Genomic DNA, 23,659 nt, shown 5'->3' on the forward strand with positions numbered 1-23,659 from the left:
CCAACCTCTCTTTACATGCCCTGTGGCACGGCCCACCGGCCTTTGTGTCACCCAACAATGCTGGCACTCGGGGCACTACAGCCAGGGAAGGATCATTGTTCAGCTGGCCAATAGGAACTCAACAAATACACATTTACGTTATGTGTGAGTTTCTGTGCATATGTGTGTATACACATGACAGTGCAGAGGTCAATGCATGTGGAGCGAGCACCTCTTTCACACCTAGTTTTTGCATCAACTCTGTGACAAAGGGTAGGGGGACGTCACACAAGGAAAGAGCCAATCAGACATAAGCTGTTTGGATTTATGCCAGGGGTTTTAGGCTTGTAAGACTTAAGTCCAAGTGCAAAAAGTCAGTAAAAAAAAATCAGCGGAGACAAAATGCCGTACACACCAGCTGGCTTTTTCTGTGACCGGCTGATCCGGGAACGAGAGAGGAGAGATGGGGAAGGGTCTCTCAACAAGCCCCTTCGCTTCAATGGACAGGACTACAGCGTCCTGAGACAGGAGTGCATTCAGAAGAAAAGCCTGTTTGAAGATGATTCTTTCCCAGCCACCGTGGAGTCCCTGGGTTTCAAGGAGCTCGGGCACAAGTCCAACAAGGTCAAGAACATCGTTTGGAAGAGGCCTAAGGTAGGGGAGGAGGAGGAGGGTGAGACAGTTTGGCAGATGGAGTGACATGTTTTAGCACAATGCATGGAAATGCTGTATTTTCCCACCCTGATGTGGGATTATTTCATGGGGGAAACCAATGTGCAAAGAGAAAATCATCTCTCTCTCTCCTGCTAATGTGCCAATTTGACCTGGAGGAGCATTGGATGGATGGATTACAGCTGCGTTACTGTGTGGCTGCACATGCTGAAAGAATAATTATACCTGTAGACTAATCGAGCTTTAATTTAACAGTAATATTGACTTCCTGTTTAAAAACAATGACGTAATCCTTGGTGCACTTTAACCCCTCTGAGTTTTTATTATTATTGTCTGTAGGAAATCTGTGACAACCCTCAGTTCATTGTGGGGGGAGCCAGCAGGACAGACATCTGCCAGGGAGATCTGGGTAAATAAATTACATTTAATTTAATTTAATTTAATTAAGAATTCATGCAGGATTTAGCTCATTTAGATTGTTTGGTCCTAATCAGTGACAGGATTGAGAACCTTTCAGTGCCATTGAATTTATACTGAACTCAGATGGATTCCAGGCAAATTCGTATTGATTGTAATTGGATCCAGACATATTTAGAATAACCAAAATGAAGAGAATTGCCTTAAAGCACAAACCAATTTGGAGAAAAGTTAACTTCCCACACATTTTCCTTTAGGACATCACATTCTGAGTGACCTGCATTGAAGTGCATTTATGGAATACTTTTAGTTGGTGTGTATTCAGGCTGCTTCGGCATAACAGGAGCAGACATCCCCATCATTCCCCTACACACGGCCTCTGCATATTGTGCTTACTCTTTTGGAAGGGAATCCAACCAGCAGCACTTCTCATTGTTGTCCAGTACAGACCGAAAATAAAGGGGGCCAGAGGGACAAAGGTCCAGGCAGAGATTGTTGCCTGTTCCCTGCTAAAACACTTTGCATTGTCTGTCACACACCTGAAAACAAGAAAACACACAAGTCAGCACTTAATGTCCAGAGACCTTGCTGTTCTCCTTTGCTGTTTGTATTGATATCTCATTTGCCGAATGAAGGAAGGAATGAATGAATGAATGAATGAATGAACATCAGTGAAATGTTTCTCCACTTCTAGGTGACTGCTGGTTGCTGGCTGCCATTGCTTGTCTCACCTTGAACGAGAAGCTTCTTTATCGTGTTGTTCCCCACGAGCAAAGCTACAGCGAGAGTTACGCTGGCATCTTCCACTTCCAGGTCAGAAATGATCTACTTTATCAATTACCTGATCAGTTGTTGCTCCGTCTTACGAACCACTTCTGTGTGATCATGTGGCCCAACTCTGATTTTAAGTAATCAATCAACACTGCTGGTATATGAGCTGATGCTGTCGACACCTCTAAGTTTGCTTGCTGAAGGTCACTTTTGTTCTCTCTCCTCCAGTTCTGGCGCTATGGCGACTGGGTGGACGTTGTCATTGACGACCGCATCCCAACCCTCAACAACCAGCTGGTCTTCACTAAGTCTGCTGAGAGGAATGAGTTCTGGAGCGCCCTGCTGGAGAAGGCCTACGCCAAGTGAGTTACAGGCGCTGAGTCATCATTTAGTGCCACGCAAACTTTCCAAAATTAGATGTAGATCAGCTAAATGTCTGATTCCTACATTTAAAGGCTCCACGGCTCCTATGAGGCCCTGAAGGGTGGAAACACCACTGAGGCCATGGAGGACTTCACCGGTGGAGTCACTGAATTCTATGAGATGAAGGAAGCTCCCAAAGAACTCTACAAGATCATGAAGAAAGCTCTGGAAAGAGGCTCTCTCATGGGCTGCTCCATCGACGTGAGTCCAAATAGTGAAATATATATTATCAAAGTCACTGCAGTACATCTCTCTCATCACCTTTAATTGGTAATATAGAGAGTGTCATGACATTATGGATCTGTGTGTCTATAGTCGCTGGTTCCTGCTCGTTTTGAGACTCGAACAGTGACGGGACTCGTCAAGGGACACGCCTACTCTGTGACGGCAGTGGATGAGGTAAGACCTGAAACCATGAAAGAAATATTGTGTCTTATCTCTAACGATGATATTTGCTGTATGGCTTCAAGCATTCACGTATCCAACAAGTAAAGACAACGCAGGTAATCCTCTGGATGTTTTCCCACAGTGCAAAGCAGCGTCTCAGCACAAGGACTCTAAGATGCGTCTGGTGCGTCTCAGGAACCCGTGGGGACAGGTGGAATGGAACGGTCCCTGGAGTGACAAGTGAGCAACTATCTTTGCTCCTCTTTTCTTTCAGTCCTACATTTGTGTTATAGAAGACCTGGTGTCTAATTGTAATTGTAATTGTTTATTTATTTGTTCTTTTGATTCATTTATAGCTCTAAGGAGTGGACTGCACTCTCTAGGACTGAGAAAGACAAACTACAGCACCAGAGCGCTGAAGACGGAGAGTTCTGGTGAGTCACATTTTATTCTTACCTATATGTGTAGTGGCAATCTATTGTATGATATAAAGAATTGTGAAATATGTAGAAAATATACCAATTTGTGTGCCAATGTTTTCAAACTTTGAGGATCAGTAACATACAAACTGTACCGTTTATGATGCCAAAGGTCAACATGATAGCTAGACATAGATGTTCTTCCTAACCAGGATGTCATTTGAGGACTTCAAGAAGAACTACACCAAGATTGAGATCTGTAACCTCACGCCAGACGCCCTGGAGGTTGAAAAGCTCCACAAGTGGACGGTTTCTGTGAACGAGGGCCGCTGGGTGAGAGGCTGCTCCGCTGGAGGCTGCAGGAACTACCCAGGTACCTCCAAGCTAAGAATGAGATCCAGTCCATAGTGACATCAGGTGTACATGTTCACCAATTTGTCGCTATCTTTAGAATCAAGTGTGTCTTTTTTCACAGGGGTGGCTCAGCAGAGAATTAGAAATCAGTGAAAAATATACAAAAAACACTTTGCAGATACTTTCTGGACCAATCCTCAGTACCGCCTTCGTCTGATGGAGGAGGACGATGATTCGGAGGACAACGAGGTGGCCTGCACCTTCGTGGTGGCACTCATGCAGAAGAATAGACGCAAAGAACGCAAGTTGGGAGCTAACCTGTATACCATCGGATTCGCCATTTACGAGGTGTTCTGTTAAGTTCACAATCGCCGGTGTGAGTTTTCGTAACAGACATCAGTCACGTATTTTATGCAATTTTACACAAACGCTAATGTTACCTTTGTTTGCTCTTAGGTGCCAAAGGAGGTAAAGGAAACTCACACAGTGGAGCATCGGTTTGCAAGTTCATTTCACCTTGCATGACTTGTTTCTATACTAATATCTCCAGATTGAATTCTTGATTCTTCTTGAATTCCTTTACATAACAATTGATCTGATCCGCCCATCAGATGCATGGAAACAAGCAGCACATGCAGAAGGACTTCTTCCTGGTCAACTCCTCCAAGGCCCGATCCAAGTCTTACATCAACTTGCGCGAGGTGACCCAGCGTTTCCGTCTGAGCCCCGGGGAGTACGTCATCATTCCCTCCACCTACGAGCCGCACCAGGAGGGAGAGTTCATCCTGCGAGTCTTCTCTGAAAAAAGGAACACCTCAGAGTGAGTGGGTGAGGGAGATCAGGGTGGCCTGCAGGGTGCAAGCTGGGCTGGACAGGGAGGGAGGGGATACACACCACACACACACACACACACACACTGCTAGAGTTGTTGGTGCAAATCTTATGATGATGATCTCATGTTTCATACAAGAGCAGATTGTCAAAATATGTCTGTACCACATTGGATCTTGGAGTTAATATTGATTTCCACTCATTAGAAGGTATTGAACGTTGTCTAAGTCAGTGTTTTGTTTAATTTTAATCAGTCTTCTCATGCTCACTTTAAATGGTGAATTGTCTACTGTCTATTTTTCATGATAAGCTTTGTTCATTGTGGGTTTGTGTTGTTGTGATTGGGGTGGGGGGGTTGTCAGGGATCTTGGCGGAGGGGGGGACAAAAACCACCAAGAACAAACAATTTTAACGGCATTTTAATTTGTAGAGCTGGAAGAAATCGTCCGCAGCTCGAAGCTGTTATGGAATCTTTTTTAGGACAAGCGACCTCAGATTTGGAAAGGCCCCGGTAAACTTTCCTTTCAGTACATTCACACTCCAGCTTCAACAACCGTGCGCCCCCTGCTGCCCTGGAGGATCAGACAGCATGCAGAGCCGCTTGCAGTCTGAGGGACAAAAACCTGGAATGGATGGGATTTAAATAACCAAAGGGCTTTAGATGATATAATATGATATAATACCAATGTTAATAGTTTGAATTTCTGATTAAAAAAATACAAAACAAGGTTGGGTAGAGGGATAATCAGGCTTATAGTAGAGGTTCACCATGGTGACTGCTGTTTGTCTTCACCCAGGGAGATAGAGAACAGGATTGAGGCTGACCACCCAGTTGTAAGTGTCTTTTCTTTCTGCTCCTGTTTTACATTGTAGAGCATTTATGGACCAAAGGAATTGATGGGAAACTGTTTTTAATAATGCTAAATAAGGGAATTGCACTTTTAAGTTGGAGGAAATGTGCTTGTGTAAAAAAAAAAAGGAGTTCACATGCTTTTTCCCTCCACATCGTCTTCCTCCTCTTGTCATCACCTTCTCTCTTTGTGGCTCCACGATGCTCCAGCCGGCTCCTGCCTCAGCGGGGGAGGAGAGCGAGGAGGACCAGCAGTTCAGGACCATTTTTCAGGAGATAGCTGGAGATGTGAGTACAGGGAGGACACTGACCTGAGGGGTCGAAGGCCAACTTGTCAACATTGTGCATTCTTAAATATTTCATTGAAAGTTGAAAGGAGGGACTAAGTCCTGTCCTGTCTGTTTTTACAGGAAATGGAAATCACAGCCAATGAACTGAAAAATGTTCTTAACAGAGTGATCACCAAACGTGAGTCTAGTCCAGACTGGACTGTTTGTATTACTGAGAGACAATTGAGACTTCTAGTGTGAGCACTTTGGGGAAAAAATACTCTGATGCTGTAAAATTCTGCTTATTTTGAATATTTAAAGAGAAAAAGGTTTTTCACATTGATTTTAGAGTTCAGATGTTTCTGTGCCAGCACCTAGGGGCAATTAGAGGAACTACATGTTTAGGCATTTCCATTGGCTTCTACTGTTGTCATGATGTTGTCATGATGGCAATTCACTACCACTTCAGTAAAAATCAATTCTTCTGTAGACTTATTGACAATATAAATGGTCATGTCTCTGAAATGTACCTCACATTCATCTGCATCCAACTCTATCCTTTTCCACTGGCCATATTTTAGCATGTTGGATCCTTGGTATATAGTGAAACTAAGGTCCATGTGCAACCCAGACATTAGATGTTTTGTCTTGTACTAATTGTTTACACTGCTGTCTTTCCCTGTGTTTGTCATCCTCCAGATAAGGATCTGAACACTGAGGGTTTCAGTCTAGAGAGCTGCAGGAGCATGATTGCTCTGATGGACGTATCCTTTGTATCGAGTGCATCGGGCTGGCTGTGTTTCCTGTGAGATACACAACCTGCCGAGACCCCATGGCAGGGTCTGGACCTGACCTCCACATGTCCTTGACCTTCCTCCACTGTAATAATGATAAAATTAGAATAGATAGGTAGGTAGGTAGGTCGGTAGGTTGGAAGGAAGGAAGGAAGGTAGGTAGGTAGGTAGGTAGGTAGGTAGGTAGGTAGGTAGGTAGGTAGGTAGGTAGATAGGTAAGTAGGTAGGTAGGTAGGTAGGTAGGAAGGAAGGAAGGAAGGAAGGAAGGAAGGAAGGATGTAGGTAGGTAGGTAGGTCGGTCGGTAGGTAGGTAGGTGGGTGGGTAGGTAGGTAGGTAGGTAGGTAGGTAGGTAGGTAGGTAGGTAGGTGGGTGAGTGGGTAGGTAGGTAGGTAGGTAGGTAGGTAGGTAGGAAGAAAGAAAGAAAGAAAGGAAGGTAGGTAGGTAGGTAGGTGGGTGGGTGGTTAGGTCGGTTGGTAGGTAGCTAGGTAGGTTGGTAGGTTGGTAGGTTGGTAGGTAGGTAGGTAGGTAGGTAGGTAGGTAGGTAGGTAGGTAGGTAGATAGATAGATAGATAGATAGATAGATAGATAGATAGATAGATAGATAGATAGATAGATAGATAGATAGATAGATAGATAGATAGATAGATAGATAGATAGATAGATAGATAGATAGATAGATAGATAGATAGATAGATAGATAGATAGATAGATACAGAAATACATATATAGCTATTTGATTGTTCTATTTTTTGTTTGTTGTTTATGGCTTTAAAAGAATGATCAATTACATAACTGTATGAGTTGACTGGAGCTTTTACTGGGTGGTCTTAACTGCTGGTGTTCAGATGGACGGAACAGGGAGACTCAATCTGCAGGAGTTCCGTCATCTGTGGAATAAGATCAAACAGTGGCAGGTGGGACTCCCTCTCATGTTGATTTTTATCATAGTTCCATTCCCTTATGAGATATATTGTATTTACACATGAAGGTCTGTTAGTGAGTTAATGTGTTTTATCAACATAGCAGGAGTCAGAGTTAAGGTTTTGAAGTGGTTAACAGTCAAAACAGTTCTGATCAGTAAACTTAATAACAATATCACTATTGTATTAACATTTGTTTCTTCCAGGGAATCTTTAAGCACTATAATGCTGACCAGACTGGAAGCATCAACAGTTACGAAATGAGGAACGCTGTCAATGATGCAGGTGAGAACATTTACAGCGAGACGACCAATTCTTAAGACAGGATGATAATATAGGTGCCATAATAATTATTATCGAATTTGAATACTTGTTTGTTTTAGCAATAGAATAATCAATAGATCAGTCTTAGTCTAAATGTCTAAAAAACTAAATTGCTACTTTATTATAGTCTATTTAGTGAGATTCTGATATCACATGTTATGGGTGATGAATGTGCCGTGTTCAGTCAACAGTAGGAATCTACAGCTTGAACTTATCCTCTGAATGTCCGTGTCACTGTACAGTCATGTGTCTTGTGTCCCGCTCAGGCTTCCGTCTCAACAACCAGCTGTACGACATCATCACCATGCGCTACGCCAACGAGAGCATGAACATCGACTTCGACAGCTTCATCAGCTGCCTGGTTCGACTGGAGGGCATGTTCAGTAAGTCTGTGACTGACACACACACACACGTCCCCCGGATGGTCAGAGAAAGGCTCAGGTTTGATCTGGACAAAAGTAGTGTGTTAATCAATATTCATAGAGTCAATAGTTTGAGATAATAATGTGCTGAATCATAAATCCACTGTGCCATGTTTGCCTGCAGGAGCGTTCCAGGCCTTTGATCAGGATGGAGACGGCACAATCCGACTGAGTGTCCTGGAGGTAAGAGCTGTGTTTAGACCGAGTTATGTATATTGAAGCTTTTATTTGCTCTTCCTTCATTTGACTCGTCTTTCTCCCTAAACACAGTGGCTCCAGTTGACCATGTATGCATAGAAAAGCCCAAACTCTCCCTGGCGAGCTCCACTCCACAGGAGGACCAGACCTGCCAGCCTTTACCTCATTACTCACAGTGCCTGACCACCATTCACTCTCATCTACTTCACCTCCACCCGAACCCCATTCAAGACTCATCACTTCTCCTCCGTTCTTTCACTTCCTCTTCCTCCTCTCAGTCCCCTCTAACTTCCCTTTCCGCTCTTTCCCTCGCATGTTTCCTCCCTTTATCCCTCAGTCTCTTTTGAGCTCTTCACTCCATTAGCCTTCTCATAACACGCGTACTGTACTTCTCTCAGGCATCAAACACACAGAACCTCTCTTTTTTTCTGTCACTTTACCTCACAGAACCTCTCTCCAGTGAGCTTTTCCTCTTGTAGTTCACTGTTTCATATCTGTCACCAACATCTGCCAGCCCAGGGAACAGAGGTCTCAAGTGGATAAACTAGTGAATCGCTCTTACCGTAACATTTCTGATCACAAAGTGGTACAAGCAGGGTCATAGCTAACAAATGTGGGCCTCCTGCATGAAACAGACAGACCAACCTGTCAACCATCTTGTGGGGCCCTTTGAATCGCCCAGCTAAGGTTCAAGCGCTCGTCTTCGCCAGCCCCATCAACGGAGCCTGGTGCAATTGCTTCTGCTGTTCAGTCAATACGGATGATGGGATTCCAACCCCCCCGCCCGCCCCCCTCACCCCCCCATCCAGTTTTCGACATCCTCCCTCCACAATCAGAACACTCCTGACACTTGCCCGGTCTCAGCTCTGCATGTGGATGGACAAGATTCATGAAACGAGACTCTCCGTGGAGAAAAACATGGAATTGAAAGACTACGGCTTCTGGCTTTTTTTGTGGTTTCCTATTAAAGCTTTGGTCAGATGAGTGTATTGCATTTTAATCAAATAAATGATTGTGTAGTTCTTGGTGTGAATGCTTTTCCAGCAGTTGTGATGACTAAAAAGAAGAAAGAGAAGAAAGAAACACTGACAAATGATTTATAATGTTGCAACATATTTTTATTATTAACACTTATTCGATTGCACTTTCTTAGAAAATATCTGTTACAAGTTCACAAGTTTGGAAACAACAGAAATACTTGTTGAAGAAACTCAGGAATGCCAAGTAGGAGGGAAACTGCTTTCCTCCTTCATAAATAAGCAGATGAGGTGAGTTTGGAAGATGGCGGCTGTGAGAACATCAGGTTAACTGGGCTGAGAAGAAATTCCTCAAAAGAGTAACAACCAAGAGCTGCATAGAGGGCATCAACTGGGCTTTCACACTGGTTAAAACAGGTCTATCTTTATAGGGAGTGAGGTGTGGCATGGGAGATGAATCCTAATTCTGTCCTTCAAGCTCTTCCTTCAAACACCTCCTCTAAACATCTTTCACCTCCACTTAAATGCCTCTTCGTCGAAAAAAGTACTATTTTGGCGAAATAGAACAAGAGCTCCCGTGCTTTGTGCACGAGGCTCCCGAGTAAATTCTATCATAAAAACAATCATACACTCTCACCCGTGGAAAACAACGAGGAAGAATAAACACACAAGGTTAAACAAGCTCACACACACACACACACACACACACGCACACACACACACACACGCACACACGCACGCACAAACACACACACGTCTTTGTTCTCTTATCACTGCAAATGTAAATCCTCAAGTGGCAATCTCAGACCAGGTCACACGACACTGCACCAAATCCCTCAACGCTTTAATATCAAAGAGCAACACATCAAAATGTAATCCAATCCCAAAACCTCTAACAAAACGTGTTAGGAAGGTCTTTCTCCGGACAAAAAAACAAACAAACCTAAAACATACCAAAAATGAATAAATAAATATTCGCTTTCCATTTTGTGAAGCTTCTTGAAAACATATAAGTCTTCAAGCATCAACGCTGAAACAAAATGCACCCTGGGACTCGGCACTGTGAGTTTCCAAAAAGGTTTGAATCACTCGTTAGGCTCTGAGTCTGAATTCAAAGCTTTAGGGCCGCCTTTGAGTGAATCGTGGAAGCTTTAATTCGGAAAACAAAAGAAAAAGAAGTAGGTTGCTCAACATAACACATCACAAATGCACTTGTAACAACAATAAAAACACCTCCATGCCATATTGCAGCCAACCAATCTGGAAAACATGTTAATATTGACTTTTGTATCACTTACAAAGGAAGCAAAGCCACCCATCCGCTACTGGCAACACTGAAAGTTTCTTCAATAAAAAAAAAGTCACGTTTGTCTTAGTTTGGTCAGTGAAAGGAGGAAGTGTACGTGTGTATGGTCAGACAGAAGAGGAGAAGGTGTAGAACGTACAAGAAACAGCACAACCCTCCTTTCATTATTGAGAAAAAGGTTGGATTCCAACACAGAATATAATGGATGGAGTCAACAGACGCCACTCGCCCAGGCTCAAACAGGAGCGCTGATAAGATAAGTGGGTCCCAAGAACAGCCCCCCCAATATGGGAGGTTAACAAGGGGGGGGACGTAAAGAACGAGTGAGGGCTCAGAGGGAAACAGCATTCCCTCCTGCCCTCATGGCTCCAGGACAGCCGTCTCCTCAGCGTGTTTCTGCATGTGCCTCAGCATTCCCTGCAGGAAAGAAATCCATTTTTCCATAAGGGAACTGATGACAAAAACGTACGCCTATATATATTTAGAATGAGATGAGTAAAGGGGTTTATACCTGCTTGGAGCTGTTGCGTGCACAGAAAAACTCGTCACAGTTTTTCCAGCGGCACTTGAGCGTCTGCAGGTTGGGACTGGTGTGGTCGTTGATTAGGTGCTGCTGCAGATGCTCAGTCAGGCCGAAGACCAGCGAACAGCCGTGCCACTGTGAAAGCAACGACACCATTAACCTCTAAGACCCACAAGGGCTACAAACACGCAGTGAGCCGGGATGTGGCTAAGAGACCCGAGTCTAAAATACAGCGTCAGTGCTTTGGATTTTCCACTCTCTCCTCTGTCAACATACTCGTTCACCTCACAGCTCCACTCCCTCTCCATTATCTTACCAAACAGCGATGATTCTGCATCAGGTTCAGCTTGACGGCCTGCACGCTGCCATCATAACAGCCTGTGTAGATCTAAACCACAAAGGACAGAAATAATAGGTTTAAGAAAACCATCAGCACCAGAGACATCACAGGTGTGCATGTTCACCATTGACTGGTTTAGAAACTCATTTCAAGCATTACATCATGCCCAATATGTGTTTTCATTTTCTCATTTCAAGTCCCGTTTTCTATGCTTATAGCAGGACTGAGCCGGTGTCTCACCATGTTCTTGTGGACAGCCATACACATCACCATGTCCTTGTGTCCACCATAAATCTGCATCCTTTCCTGAGACTGTAAAGAAATAATTGAAGTTGAAATCTATTAAAAATGTTTCCGAAAAGACATGAGACCTTTTCCACGATTTGTCTTTGTTCCAAACTTGTGTACAGGAAGTGACAATGTCTCGTTTGTATAGACAGATAAGTAAAAGAGGCCGACCTGCAGATCGTAGACTCGGACCAGTTTATCCAGACATGCCGTGACCATCACCTTCCCCAGGACGGCCACCACGGTGACACCGTGTGTGTGGCCCTTATACACCCGCAACAGCTCTCCGGTCTGTAGGGAGGCACAAGTGTGATGTTCCAGATTACGACATGAGAAAATGCTTTCATCCTACGATATGATATTCAATCCTTTTGGATCAATATGTTGACTCACGTGGATGTTGTGCGCATGGACAGACTGATCACTGGAGCCACTAAACACCAGATCATTGATCACCTGACGACAGAAGAGAAACAAGTCAGGAAATGAGCCCCGACTACAAAAATCTGACATTAAACCTCCAAACTCCAGCTGACCTTCATGCAGAGCACAGTCTTGGTGTGTCCCTCAAGCGTGCGCAGCAGGAGTCCGTTCTTGGCGTCCCTCACACTGATGGTGCTGTCGTAGGAGCCCACCAGCAGGATTTTCCGTGCTCCCTCCTGCGATGTGGCCAGGCAGCTCACTCCCCGCGGCCCGTGGCACTCCAGCACATCCGTCTGCTTGTTTGTCTGTACGAATCGCAAAATGATAATCAGAGAAATGTCATGACTTCACGCTACTTACAGCACTGCGGCGGGTGTGACATGTTCACTGCTGAATGTATGTTGATTTGTTCTTGAGGACTCACCTTGAGGTTAAAGGTCACCACTGCGCCGTTAGCCAGGCCGGCGAACAAAACCTTCCAGCGGCTGTGGAGGCAGAGGACTCGGTCTGAGAGCGAGAACTGCTGCTCAAACTCCTGCGTCTGTCCAAATTGGGAAAAACAAGACTGAGGGTCAAAATCGATACATGAACTATTTGAAACACAGTCATTGAAAAGCTTGTGCCCCTGGAGTGAATACACAAATACATTCCATCTACTCAAACAAATCCTTCAACGTCCCGCCAACGAATTACACACAAAGACTTAAATGACGAGTCTCTGAAACCTGACCGACTCTGAGAGATGGATCCGTGCGTTCACCTTGAGACTGTAGCAGCGGATGGTCTGGTCACTGGAGCCGGAGTAGAGGCGGTGATGCAGGGTGGGAGCCGCCGACACAAGCAGGCAGTTCACCTTAGAGCTGTGACCCTCGAATACAGATACGCATTGATGGCTCTGAAACAAGAACAAAGGATAGAAACGATCATTCTTCTATTGCTGCTTTGTTGTTTCTCCCTTGATAAAAGACAAAAACAGGAATTTAACTCACCGCCAGGTCGAAGGCCCTGACGGTTCGGTCGCCGGAGCAGGTGTACAGCAGTCCGTTGTGGATCTGCATGGCGTTCACTGCCTCCTGGTGGCCCTCGAATGCACCCTCAGTGGGAATTTCCTCCTCGCCAGGATCAGAAGACGCATCTGAAAAACAAGACACGCGCCCCAAAACTTAATATTGAAACGTTCTTGCTATAGTTTGACAAACAGATTCAATCAGATTTGTCCATTTCATCAAAATGCGATTAATAGCTCCCAAAAATTTCCAGCTCCAATTTGTTGATAAAAGAGGAAATTTAACCTGAAATTTACTTTTTCTTTATACTATCAATACATTTCTAAAGCTTTATCTCCTTTCCAAATAGTGGCTTGACCTTTCCGGAACAAAATAGTCCCAATAAATAATGAAGTAGTCCGAGGGGAGATAATGAAAGGTGTTATCTGACCGCTCAGCACCGAGCATGAAAGGAGAGGTTGTACTTATATATTCATATGTGTCAGGTTAAATATACACATTCTCAGAGAGAGCCGCGTCCTTTCATCAGAGCCTTCTGCATTCCACGGCTCTATGAATACCCCAGACATCAAAAGCAATTTGGTTACTCCGCAGCATCTATTTCAGTCTGGTGAGAGCCGACGAGCCGTCCCTGTGATCTTCGTACAGACATCGCATTTGAACAAAGTCTGTTTACGGTGATTTAAATAAAAAAAAAGACTACAGAAGATTACAGTAAACTGACAACAGCAGGAGGGACGTTCGGGAAACCGTGTGTGATATGCAGTAGAGCTTTCATCTTTCTAACGTACCTGACGATGTCTTTGATGTCTTCGGCAATGTGAGGGACATCTGAGGATCGCTGCGAGGGAAAAAACGTGGGGACAATTAAGCTGCAGTCATTTCTCTTTAGTCTTTAATCTCAACACATCTGTGATTAGACTCCATCTAAAAAGGCCTATGTATAAAAAAAGATCAGTCTCACCTCTCATATGTCTTGACAGGAGGAGACATGCAGATATCCATGTCACTGGTGGAGGTGACCTCATTGCACGCCAGCGTTTGTGGCTCAGATTCGCAGGGGCCCGGGACCTGGACGTGCCGATCCGTATATGCACTGACCTCCATGCTCTCTTCTGGCTCTGTAGTGTCAAACTTCATCAGCTCCGTAGTGACTGCAGAGTCTTCTTCCTCGAGTTTGATGGCTCTGTTCAATGGCCCAGAGGCCTCCTCACTGCCCTGCCGCTCCTTCTCCAAGACCGTGTCCCTCTCTTCATCTTCCACAGCGGTTGGCAGAGTGGAGGTACTGATTTGAGACCCTTCGCTGGGTCTTCTGCGTGCCCGGGTCCACCTCGGCTTTGAGGCCTCGCCGTCTAATTCTGTGTCGCTGCTCTCGGGCTGCTCCGTCCCCTGTGCTTTCTTTAGCACCCTCCTCTTCTTCAGCTTCCTTACACGCTTTCCATTCCTCAGTTCAGGTGGGGACGCGGGTAAAGCAAACTCTGAGGGGACTGAGGGGGGTTCAAAGGACTGGGAGGCTGTGTAATTGGCAAGGCTCCCCACTGCCGAGCTCCTCCGGCTAGAGACTTTAGAGTCGGAAGAATGAGTGAGGGCGTCTCCGGTAGCCTGCATGGCCTTTTCCGTTGCCTGAACCACTCCTGAAGAGCTTTCCTTGCATTCGGCAGGGGCTCCAATGCTTTCCCATATCTGTTCTTTGCTAGTTTCGCATGGCTGACGGTTGCTGGCCGGGTCTGCAACACTCTGCTCTGGCGTGGTGCTGTGAGCACAGTGGATTGTGTCTTCCACAGGGTCTGACACGTTGCCGACATAGACGGGAGACTGGGGCTCCTGCTTGATAACTACAGGCATAGAGAGAAGGCTGGAGGAGGGAGGGGAGGCACTGGGATCAGCGTGGCTAGCGGCAGTGGAAGGCGCAATGGAAGGCGCAGTGGGCGGCGCAGTGGGCGGCACAGTGGAGACGGCGTGTGAATCCATCTTTTCTTCTTTCATGCTGAGGTGAGGTGCATCTTCTGAACCATCTTACAAAAAACATTTAAAAAAAAAACATTTGCTCCTCTGTTTATCGCAGTTAATGCACTCATCATCATAAAAGGAATAACTCTTGTCATGCAAACAAATATAATGAAAATGCAGGGAAATCTTTAATCTATACATACTAGAATCATTAATACTGAAATACATCCTTACCCTTCATCCCTTTAAGTAAGTCGATGCGTTGGTTTCTGAGTGTGCTCATCTCTGTAGCCATCTGAAAAAGCAGAAGCCAGACCAGAACAGATCAGACAGTGAATCATTCTGGTTCTAAGTAAAGAGGTGTAATCATCCTAAATACCCGGAATTTTCACTAAAAGCAAGGGAAATACAGCACTGTAGCTCAAATGACTAGAATACAAATACCATCAGTGGTTTACAGCCAATCGTTTGTACCCCTCACACCTACCTGCTGCTTTACCACCATGAGGCGCTGCACCTCCATGTAGGCAGCCTGCAGCGCCGCTCTTGCCTGGTTCAAGCTGTCGTCCACCGTCGTCAAGGAGCGACTGAGCTCTTCTTCCCGCAGAGACACAGCCAGGAGCTGGTCGATCTGTGAACGCTCTGTGTTGTACACAAAGAACATGCGTGTATTGTCAATGGCGGAGTTATGAGGCATTATTAGTTGGATTGAAGGAAGTCTTTATAGTTTATGCTGCAGGTTAGTGAAGACTTAGCACTGACATACATTATCAGAGATGGAGCGGACTGAAAGTGAACTTAAGAGTTTACATACTAACCTTTCTTGGATTTGATTTTTCTTCTTTTACTCTTTCGTTCCAAACAAGCACCCTCTGGGTTTGGAGCGTCCTGAAAGAGAACAAAGTCAGACAGACAGTCAGACAGACAGACAGACAGACAGTCAGACAGTCAGTCAGACAGTCAGACAGACAGCGCTGTAATTGTTGACTTTGCTTATGTGCATGACAGACATGCTTCTCTTTATTACTCACCCCAGCAGCTCTTCGCTTCTTCCCTGTTCCCTGACCATCATACAGCTCCGTTCCCGAACTGCTGTCTCCAATCGCTGACTCAGATGGCTGGGGGGCCTTTGCGGTGCCTAACACAGTTTTGTCTGGCTGCTTCTGTGTTTTTGTCTCACACTGACCGAGCGGCTCCACCTCTTGCCGTTGCTGATTGTCGCCGGTGCGGTGGTTGAGAGAATAAGAGGGACCTTGTGGATCGGTGTTGAGTGTCCTTGGAGGACTGAGGCCTACTCTGTGTGCCGTCTCCTTTGAGATGTGCGGTGGAAATAGGGAGTGAGCGGATGAAGAGCGGTCAGGGGCGACGCTGCTCTCTGATAAGGATCGTTTCCTTGAGGGGCCCGAATCAGGGATGTCGGTCAGTGACTCCCAATGAAATCCCTCTAGCAGGGGGATGTTGTCTTCATCCTCCTGGCTATGCTCCTCCTGGTCGTATGGCACCATCTCTATTCCAAACCTAGATGGGGGCATGGGCAAGGTTATTAATGTTACCTGGAAGTGTGAGTGGATGAGTTATGACTTTAATCATATGAAGAATCACTGTGTAATTTAAAAAAGAAAAGACAACTAAGCTCAACACCTCACCTTGGCATGCCCTTTCCTTGTTCTTGCTTCTTTCTGACCTCTTGGTACACTTGGTCCCAGTTTACATTGCGCCGAGACCCGGAGGAGCTGATGAGCTGCCGTACAGTCGGTTTGATCCCCGACTCCTTCTCCGACTCGCCTCTCCGTGACTCGCTAAGGTTACGGACCCGCCTGGCGCTGTTCAGGTTGGGCTCGCGGGTGCCCGGTTTGCTCTTGGAGCTGATGTGCTTGGTCAGGTCACGTTTGAGGGCCGGCGGAAGGTCGAGTTTGGACAGACCTGACGCGGTCGACCCAGAGGTGGTCGACGCTTCACCGCCACTTCTGGAGGCGTCACTCTCTGAGCCCTGCCCCGCTTCGACAACCTGCATGGCCTCATCAGGGGCTCCAGGATGCGTTTCCTTCTCCGCTCTCCCCTCCTCCTGGTCTTTCCTGGCTGAAGAAGCAGGCTCAGAGTTTTCTACGGTTGAGGTGCTAACGTGCACTGACTGGAGAAACTGGCTGCTATCTAAAGACGCCACTTCAGGTTTTGTAAGTGATTCCAATGAAGCCGATTTAGCTGCATTCTGCCTACAACTGTTTTCTTTGTTCACTCCAACCGGATTCTCGGCGTGCTCCTTCTGCTTCCCCTCGGCGATGTGCAGCAGTGCCGTTTGTACCCTGTTGTAACAGCTAGGGCGATCTGAAGAGGCCGCCCCCTTTTCTAACATCCTTTTGGGTTTTTTCGGAATTTCAGGGAACTGCTGAGCTTGCCTTGACTGTAACGGCCCGATGGAAGATGACTCTGAGCTGAGCCCACTGAGCTTTGAGGTTGACTTGGGCTGTTCCTGCTCCTGACTGGAGGACTTCTTGGGGCGAGGTTCCAGTCTAACAACAGCAGCAGAGGACAGCTTCTTATCTTTCTGCAGCAGCTTATCTTTTTTTGGCTTCTGACTCGAGGTGTCCTGGGCAGAAGTGTGAGGGCCGTCTCTCTGAGCACTACTGCTTCTACTGCCACTGCCACTCCTCTCTCCTTTTGTTTTGGTACTGGGCTTTTTTGTCTCTTTTACATTTTGTCCATTCGAAGTGACTGGTGGTGCTTGTTGTTCAGGCCGGGACCGTCTGTTGGAGGAAGTTTTGTCTGCCGATTTGACTTTTTTGTGATGCGTGGAGTCTTTGGGGTGCTTCTCTGTTGAGCTGTGGGGGGTATCCTTATTGGGTGCGGAGTCAATAACCTTTGACACTGGATAGGGTGACCAGCGACAGGTCTTGTCAAGCTTTTGATTGCTGCCAAAGCTCTTAGGGCTACTGAGGTCATATTCTGCGTTTCGTGCTTGCCCGCTCTGATGCCCGTTACTACCCTGCTGACGTTCGCTGTTACTCTGGTTAGGGCTTTGAAACTTGCCTGCAGCGAGACCAGAAACACCGGGTGGCGGCTGATGCCTCGCAGAAGACCCAAAGGAAGGCTGTCCTGTTTGCGAGTACTGGGGAATGGGGTTTTGCTCAAAGAACCCATTGCTGCCGCCGTCGTTACTAAACCAGGTATGACGACCTATTTGATTGCGATGATTCCACTGCGCTTTGCCGAAACTCTCCTGGCTATGGAAGCTTCCGCCGCCAAGCGCTCCAGATTCCCATTTCTGGAAGTTAGGGGGCTCTTGAGCATGCCAAGTGGCACTCTTTCCCTGTTTCCAAGGTCTTGCCTCCACCACATCCTTGTTGCGCCCATTCCAGGCTTTCTGGCGAAGGGAACCACCAAAGTCACGAAGGCTTTGCTGCAAGGCATAATCCAGCCGCAAACGTCCCTTCGCTTCCTGTAGCCTCTGCTGAAACTCCTGCTGTTTCCTTTGTTGCTCTTCTTCTTTTGCCCTCTTTGCAGCAGCAACCTCCTCTTTTCTGCAAACAAAACATAAATACATACAGTATATCTCACATTATTATTACCATATGTACCAAGCTAAATTCTAGGGTTTAGTTGGCACTGTGTCTAGAGAATCTATTATTATTGTGCAGACATAGAATTAGTCCAGATCCTGAGCCTCATTAGAACATAGTAGGCACCTCAAGGTCAATTGGAGGAATATAGGGGTTGCAGCCACAGTGCCATGAGAACAAACGCATTGAAAAACTATGCACCCTCTTTTGATTCAAAGACAGAACACACTATTTGTAGTCATTTGCATGCGTGGAAAACACATTAAAACCACTATGTCATACACTATAAATGTAATATTGTCCCTGTAGTAACCATATCCCCTGCCACAGAGCTGGCATGTGTCAGGCTTGGTGTGACCTACAGCGCTGACCTGCAGAGGGAAGCCAAACCCAGCATGTGACTAGTTGACAGCTGCACACCAGTTACTGTCTGCAACAGCCTCAACACATTTTCTGGTTTCCAGGGAGGCCACATGTACCAAAAATGTATGTTAAACCAACAATGCACAGCGACTCAATTCACACTCGTGTTTTAGTTTTTACAGTCAGAGCGCCAGTGTTAAAATCCAAGACTTGTGTGTCGCCATTTTTTTTTAAAAATGCGATATGACCAGATAAGTTGAGGCAGACTGCAGTGGAGCTTTTTTTAGGCTGAGGCTGAGACACGACTCAGACCAGTGTGGTGCAGCAGCAGGGATCAGCTAAATGAGGCTTGTGAGGCCACAGTGGAGAATGTGACTATACATGGCATAAGGACACACAGACCGCCTGTGAGCTATCCACTACTTTTGCTTGTGTGGTTCAATAATAAAATCATCATGAAAATAGTTTTGCACACTCCCTAAAACAAATATTGCATCACAGCTTTAAGATGAAATTACGTTTAGTTAACTCATAGGTTTGTTAATAAAAAGGTAAAAACCTGACTTTTTGCCAATAATACCCTAATCTACATATGTATGACATCTACTTACATACAACTAAATATGTTTTTGCCTTTAGTCTAAATCATCAACAAGCAAAAAACAAAGTCCCAACAAATACTAAACAAAGCTTACCGGATTCGGTCTTTCCTTTTCTTGATCAGGTCCACCAGCTCCTTGTCAAAGTAGAACTCATCGTGGCCTTTCCGTGCGTTTTTCAGTTCTTCAGCCTCCACGTTCTGCTTGTGCAGAGAGCTGGAGATGTGGCTGGCATAATCAGTCAGACTTGCCACGGTTACCTTGCAAACTCTGCACTCGTGTCCACAGTCCCTGGGGAGGGAAGGAGAGAGTGGCCGATCAATGGTTCCTTCAGGCATCGTTCTGATCTAGTCTGGTTCTTCTGCCTGAATAGCCTGGAACTTTGTAGTCTGGCTCTATCTTCTGATAAGAATCAAATAAACAAAATAAGGAGAGGAGAATACTCAACAATCCTTAAAAATAACTAGTCCAAATTCTCTATCTGTCACAGATCAGGAGGTAACTAACTTAGAATTTTCTCTTATGCCAAAAAAGTAAATTGTTAAACTGTTGTCATCCTGATCTTATTTTCCTTTTCCTCAGCAGGACATAGGTGGCAGGGCGAGGACAGGAGGGCGAGCCAGGCTGTACCCAGGCAACATACCACAACCAGCCACGCTGCACAGCGTTGGAACGCGTGGAGGGCAGAGAGGCAAGGCGCCCTCAGCCTAACACGCTTTCATGATGGTGTCCGCTGTGCTCTGAGACACAGCAGAGGGTAATGTCTGTTTATGACCCCAGACTCATCCCTGAGTGAGAATCCCGCCCCCTTTCAGGCTGGCATGTGTTATCTGAACAGGGTAGTAGGTCGGATGACCAAACCCGAAATCCAGTGTAACTGGAGCCGTGTACAGCTGCTCAAGATCCAAACTTATAAGCCTCACCCAAGTATGTCACACTGTAGTTCGGAGATGGGCGGTGACTTTCCTCGCTCCTGCTTTGTTTCTCCCTAAATTGTGTCATGGCAACCTGCTCGTGCAGCTGGCGAACTCTTGATCAACAAGATTGGGTTGCATTTTTTCAATTTTTTCCCATTACTTTATTCATTAAGTGCAAGAGCGAGATAAGTGAAAACTGAGAATCACTTTCGATAAAGTATGGTTTTTATTTTTACTGCATCTTAGCACAGAGCTAAGAAAGTAAGTGCTAAGTGGCAAAAGTCAAGTGTGCCATTGGCATCCTATTTCTGGACGAAGAGATGAATGAAAAGTGCCCTTGTGATTCTACAAAGTTATCAAGCTATGACGTCGCTGGCCGTGCAAATTAAAGTTTATACGGGGTCTCAATTACTTATTAACTACTCAGTCACGGACGGGCCACATACTTTTAGTAATCTACATAGGAGTCACGAGATATTCAGCTGCCATCAAGCGGTCATGCCTGATGTTCCACAGGGATCGGGCCTAAATATATGTGCCACAGTTGGGACAGCTGCCCCCCGTATCCACTTTCTCCATAACAGTAATAGACACGTGCCCAAGCAGAGCACGTGCCTCTTGACCCAAATAGATTAGAATAGAATAGAATAGAATCAAAGGCAAAACTATTTAATGAATATTCCTAGTTCGGTGGAAATTAAAACCATTCAATTCAAATATATGGCTATTCCTTTCATTGTGAGGTCAAAAAACTCAACCAATCTGTGCATGTAGCTCATTTTGGGAGGGAATCTAAGGAACTCACCGGCCTTTGAGCTTCTCCAGCTCTCTGTGGTGCAGCATACTCCTCAGGTGCTCGTCCATCTCCTGCAGATAAACACCAAGCATACAGGTTTCCTTACAGGCATCCTTTCCCTTTCTCAGACACTCTGTTTGGTTAGCTGACAGGTATTTCAAGCTGACGGCCTAAGCCATAGCATAGGTCCAAATGTTCAAAAGTACTAGGTAGAAAGGCAAAAGAAAAAGATTTGATAGCAATAGACACAACAAAACAACAAAAATCAACGATATTAGTTATTATCATTATCATTACTACATTAGTCGTACTGTTTATATAGTACACTATTCACACACGTGTCATATGTGAGGTTGACTTACCTGCTTGGAGACGTGAACAGTTTCACACAGGATGCACTTTCTTGACTTTCCCATTTTGAATGCAGTGGAGTATCAGCCCATTACTGTCAACAGAGAGGATCAACTTTAGTTTAAAGCATTCACAAAAGGTCTGCGATATCACCATAGCAACTACAAATAGTGTAGACTGACCCAAGTTACAAATCACACAAATCAATCAAACTGTAGGCATGCAGGACACCTCACGCCTGAGCTGGAATGCAGACACCCAATCTGCCTCTATAAGTTTCCTTCAATCTTTCCCATCTTTCACTTCAACAAGACGGCCGAGGCACATAACAGCACACATTTCAACCTGGTCACTGGTCTAATCCTATCCTGCTGGTGGAGCGGGACGTCGGGCAGGAAGCAGAGCCATCAGGAGTACGTCTGGGCTTGTTACATAGTCACAAAGAGGTTAACAAACTAAGGCGAGCCATGACTCTAATGTTTGGAGTGTAAAGCTGTAGCTGCTCAATGTTTCTACACCAACAACAACTACTTCACTGTGATACTAACAACCATGTGGATGCTTTGAGGGAAACATTTTCTTCTCCTAAATTTATCTTCATCTTTGATCTAAATAACAGATTGAAACATTACATTTCTCCATTACAGACTGTTGTCTTTGTCAGAAGTTCATTGAAGTGTAACTGAAATTTGCAGATAGAGATGGAAGTTAACAATGTGTACAATTTATTATCAATACAATGTTTCCACCACAGTGAATCATCATTGTACTAACCTTCATCGTAACAATCCAGCAACCACCTTAATCAGTAACAAATCAAATCAAGGTTGGATAAAGAGTATGAACATGTTCTAATATGGACGTGTCTATGGTCTGTATGTGGCCTGTTAATGACGCGATGAAATGCCTGACAATGCCGCCATCATGTTTCTACTCAGCCCCACAGTGCCAGAGGGACTTTAGACAGTTATTTTTAATAGCAGCGTGATCCGGGGGTCATATTCCCTCCCTTCCCGCCTTTGAATCTGCAGCAGGCTGGACAGTGTGCAAGTGGGTCAAAGCAGCGATCTAGTGAGTCAAAGAAGAATGCTTGCGTGTGGAGAAGAGAGAGGAGGGTTTCATTCAGAAAACACAACATTGTTTCTCAAACAACTTTCTTCACTTTCTGCGGAAGGTGGTTGAACCCAAAGTTAACAGATTCGACCTTAATGTAACTGCAAGTTTGAGACGTGACTTTAAATCTATCCTGTAAGTTTCACAAAGAATAATACAGACGCGTCTTCAAGCGGGGTTGTCACTAACAATGGCCGACAGTTTCAAAGGCAAAATCAACAGAAACTTAGATAACAGCTACATCTCAAATCTGCACTCCTGTGACGCAAAACGTGAGCTTGCAGTGTCATAAACTTTAGTGATGTGTTAACGATAAAGTTGCAAGCAATACTGGGCTGCCCAAAAGTACATCTTGTTGTTAGCCTAGCCGCTATCTATGCGTTCGGCTACCTTTACTGCATTCTTTTCTCAGCTTCATTAGAATTTAGCGGAAGGAAAAGCGACAATGCCTGGATCAGGAACCACAATCACAGTAATGCAAACACGACTTCTGAAATAGTTAACTCTGTTTTAAAGTATAAGCTGCTAGGATAGCTCAGCAAACTAGCAACTGAGCATGCTAGCCAGCGACTCGTTACACCGAGATCAGCTGCAACACCAGTTTCAATGCTTAATGTTCGCCAATTTTGGATGACAAGGGTGCACAGCTGACAAAAAATGCTGCCATGTATGGAAAACAGTGATATCTTACAATTTGACTACCTTTATAACATCCAAGTGCACTACTTCATTTTCTCATCCACTGCAGCACTGCCGAAGCTAATGCTAACAACAACATCCTCGAGCCCCCGCCCCCCCGAGCTACGCTACAACCGAAGATGCGTTCACGTACTGTTCAGAATACCCTCCAGTGACATCATCACATCTAAAATCTATGGAAGCCAGCCAAACTTTCCCAATTGATAAGTACTGATTTCTCATACTTATAGGATGCTAAATTGGAATTATGATATAAAACCTCATCATTACGAGTACATCATAATCATGAGTTACGAAGTTATAATTATGAGACACAAAGTTATAAATATGAGGCTTCCATAAATTTGAAACCGTATGGTGACACTGGGAGATTCTGGACAATGATGTACATGAACATACATTGGAGGGGGGGGGAGTTG

At 45.3% G+C, this 23,659-nt stretch overlaps 2 protein-coding genes across 2 annotated transcripts; one reads left to right on the top strand and one right to left on the bottom strand.

Moving 5' to 3' along the window:
* Window positions 1–381: 381 nt before the first annotated feature.
* On the top strand, window positions 382–8,130 carry capn3a (calpain 3a, (p94)). Its single transcript, XM_076146665.1, has 21 exons — window positions 382–633; window positions 991–1,060; window positions 1,763–1,881; window positions 2,068–2,201; window positions 2,295–2,463; window positions 2,578–2,661; window positions 2,792–2,889; window positions 3,006–3,083; window positions 3,281–3,441; window positions 3,601–3,770; window positions 3,879–3,890; window positions 4,034–4,242; window positions 5,051–5,087; window positions 5,314–5,391; window positions 5,514–5,571; window positions 6,072–6,136; window positions 7,013–7,081; window positions 7,294–7,372; window positions 7,678–7,794; window positions 7,958–8,016; window positions 8,104–8,130. The coding sequence occupies exons 1-21, from the start codon at window positions 382–384 to the stop codon at window positions 8,128–8,130; spliced, it is 2,145 nt and encodes a 714-aa protein (XP_076002780.1).
* Window positions 8,131–9,139: 1,009 nt separating this feature from the next.
* Window positions 9,140–23,334, bottom strand: znf106a (zinc finger protein 106a). Its single transcript, XM_076146664.1, has 21 exons — window positions 23,244–23,334; window positions 21,440–21,522; window positions 21,087–21,148; window positions 19,461–19,655; window positions 16,492–18,363; window positions 15,877–16,363; window positions 15,664–15,733; window positions 15,333–15,487; window positions 15,080–15,140; window positions 13,860–14,910; window positions 13,687–13,736; window positions 12,878–13,023; window positions 12,649–12,783; window positions 12,313–12,429; window positions 12,002–12,193; window positions 11,859–11,921; window positions 11,637–11,756; window positions 11,418–11,489; window positions 11,154–11,225; window positions 10,826–10,972; window positions 9,140–10,731 (listed from the first exon to the last, which is right to left on the bottom strand). Exons 2-21 carry the CDS (start codon window positions 21,491–21,493, stop codon window positions 10,675–10,677), a joined length of 5,178 nt encoding a protein of 1,725 aa, XP_076002779.1. The 5' UTR covers window positions 21,494–21,522; window positions 23,244–23,334; the 3' UTR covers window positions 9,140–10,674.
* Window positions 23,335–23,659: the final 325 nt, after the last annotated feature.

Source organism: Genypterus blacodes, unplaced genomic scaffold, assembly GCF_046128005.1.
Source record: "Genypterus blacodes isolate CSIRO-AG114 ecotype Tasmania unplaced genomic scaffold, CSIRO-AGI_Gbla_v1 ptg000033l_1, whole genome shotgun sequence".
In the NCBI taxonomy this organism is placed as follows: Eukaryota; Metazoa; Chordata; class Actinopteri; order Ophidiiformes; family Ophidiidae; genus Genypterus; species Genypterus blacodes.

Coding starts and splice junctions, on each gene's coding strand:
- capn3a (XM_076146665.1), top strand. CDS start 382: ATGCCGTACACACCAGCTGGCTTTTTCTGTGACCGGCTGATCCGGGAA. Junction 634..990: donor TCGTTTGGAAGAGGCCTAAG/GTAGGGGAGGAG, acceptor TATTGTCTGTAG/GAAATCTGTGACAACCCTCA. Junction 5,392..5,513: donor TTCAGGAGATAGCTGGAGAT/GTGAGTACAGGG, acceptor CTGTTTTTACAG/GAAATGGAAATCACAGCCAA.
- znf106a (XM_076146664.1), bottom strand. CDS start 21,493: ATGGGAAAGTCAAGAAAGTGCATCCTGTGTGAAACTGTTCACGTCTCC. Junction 15,488..15,663: donor AAAAATCAAATCCAAGAAAG/GTTAGTATGTAA, acceptor TGTACAACACAG/AGCGTTCACAGATCGACCAG. Junction 11,226..11,417: donor TGGCTGTCCACAAGAACATG/GTGAGACACCGG, acceptor TTTGTGGTTTAG/ATCTACACAGGCTGTTATGA.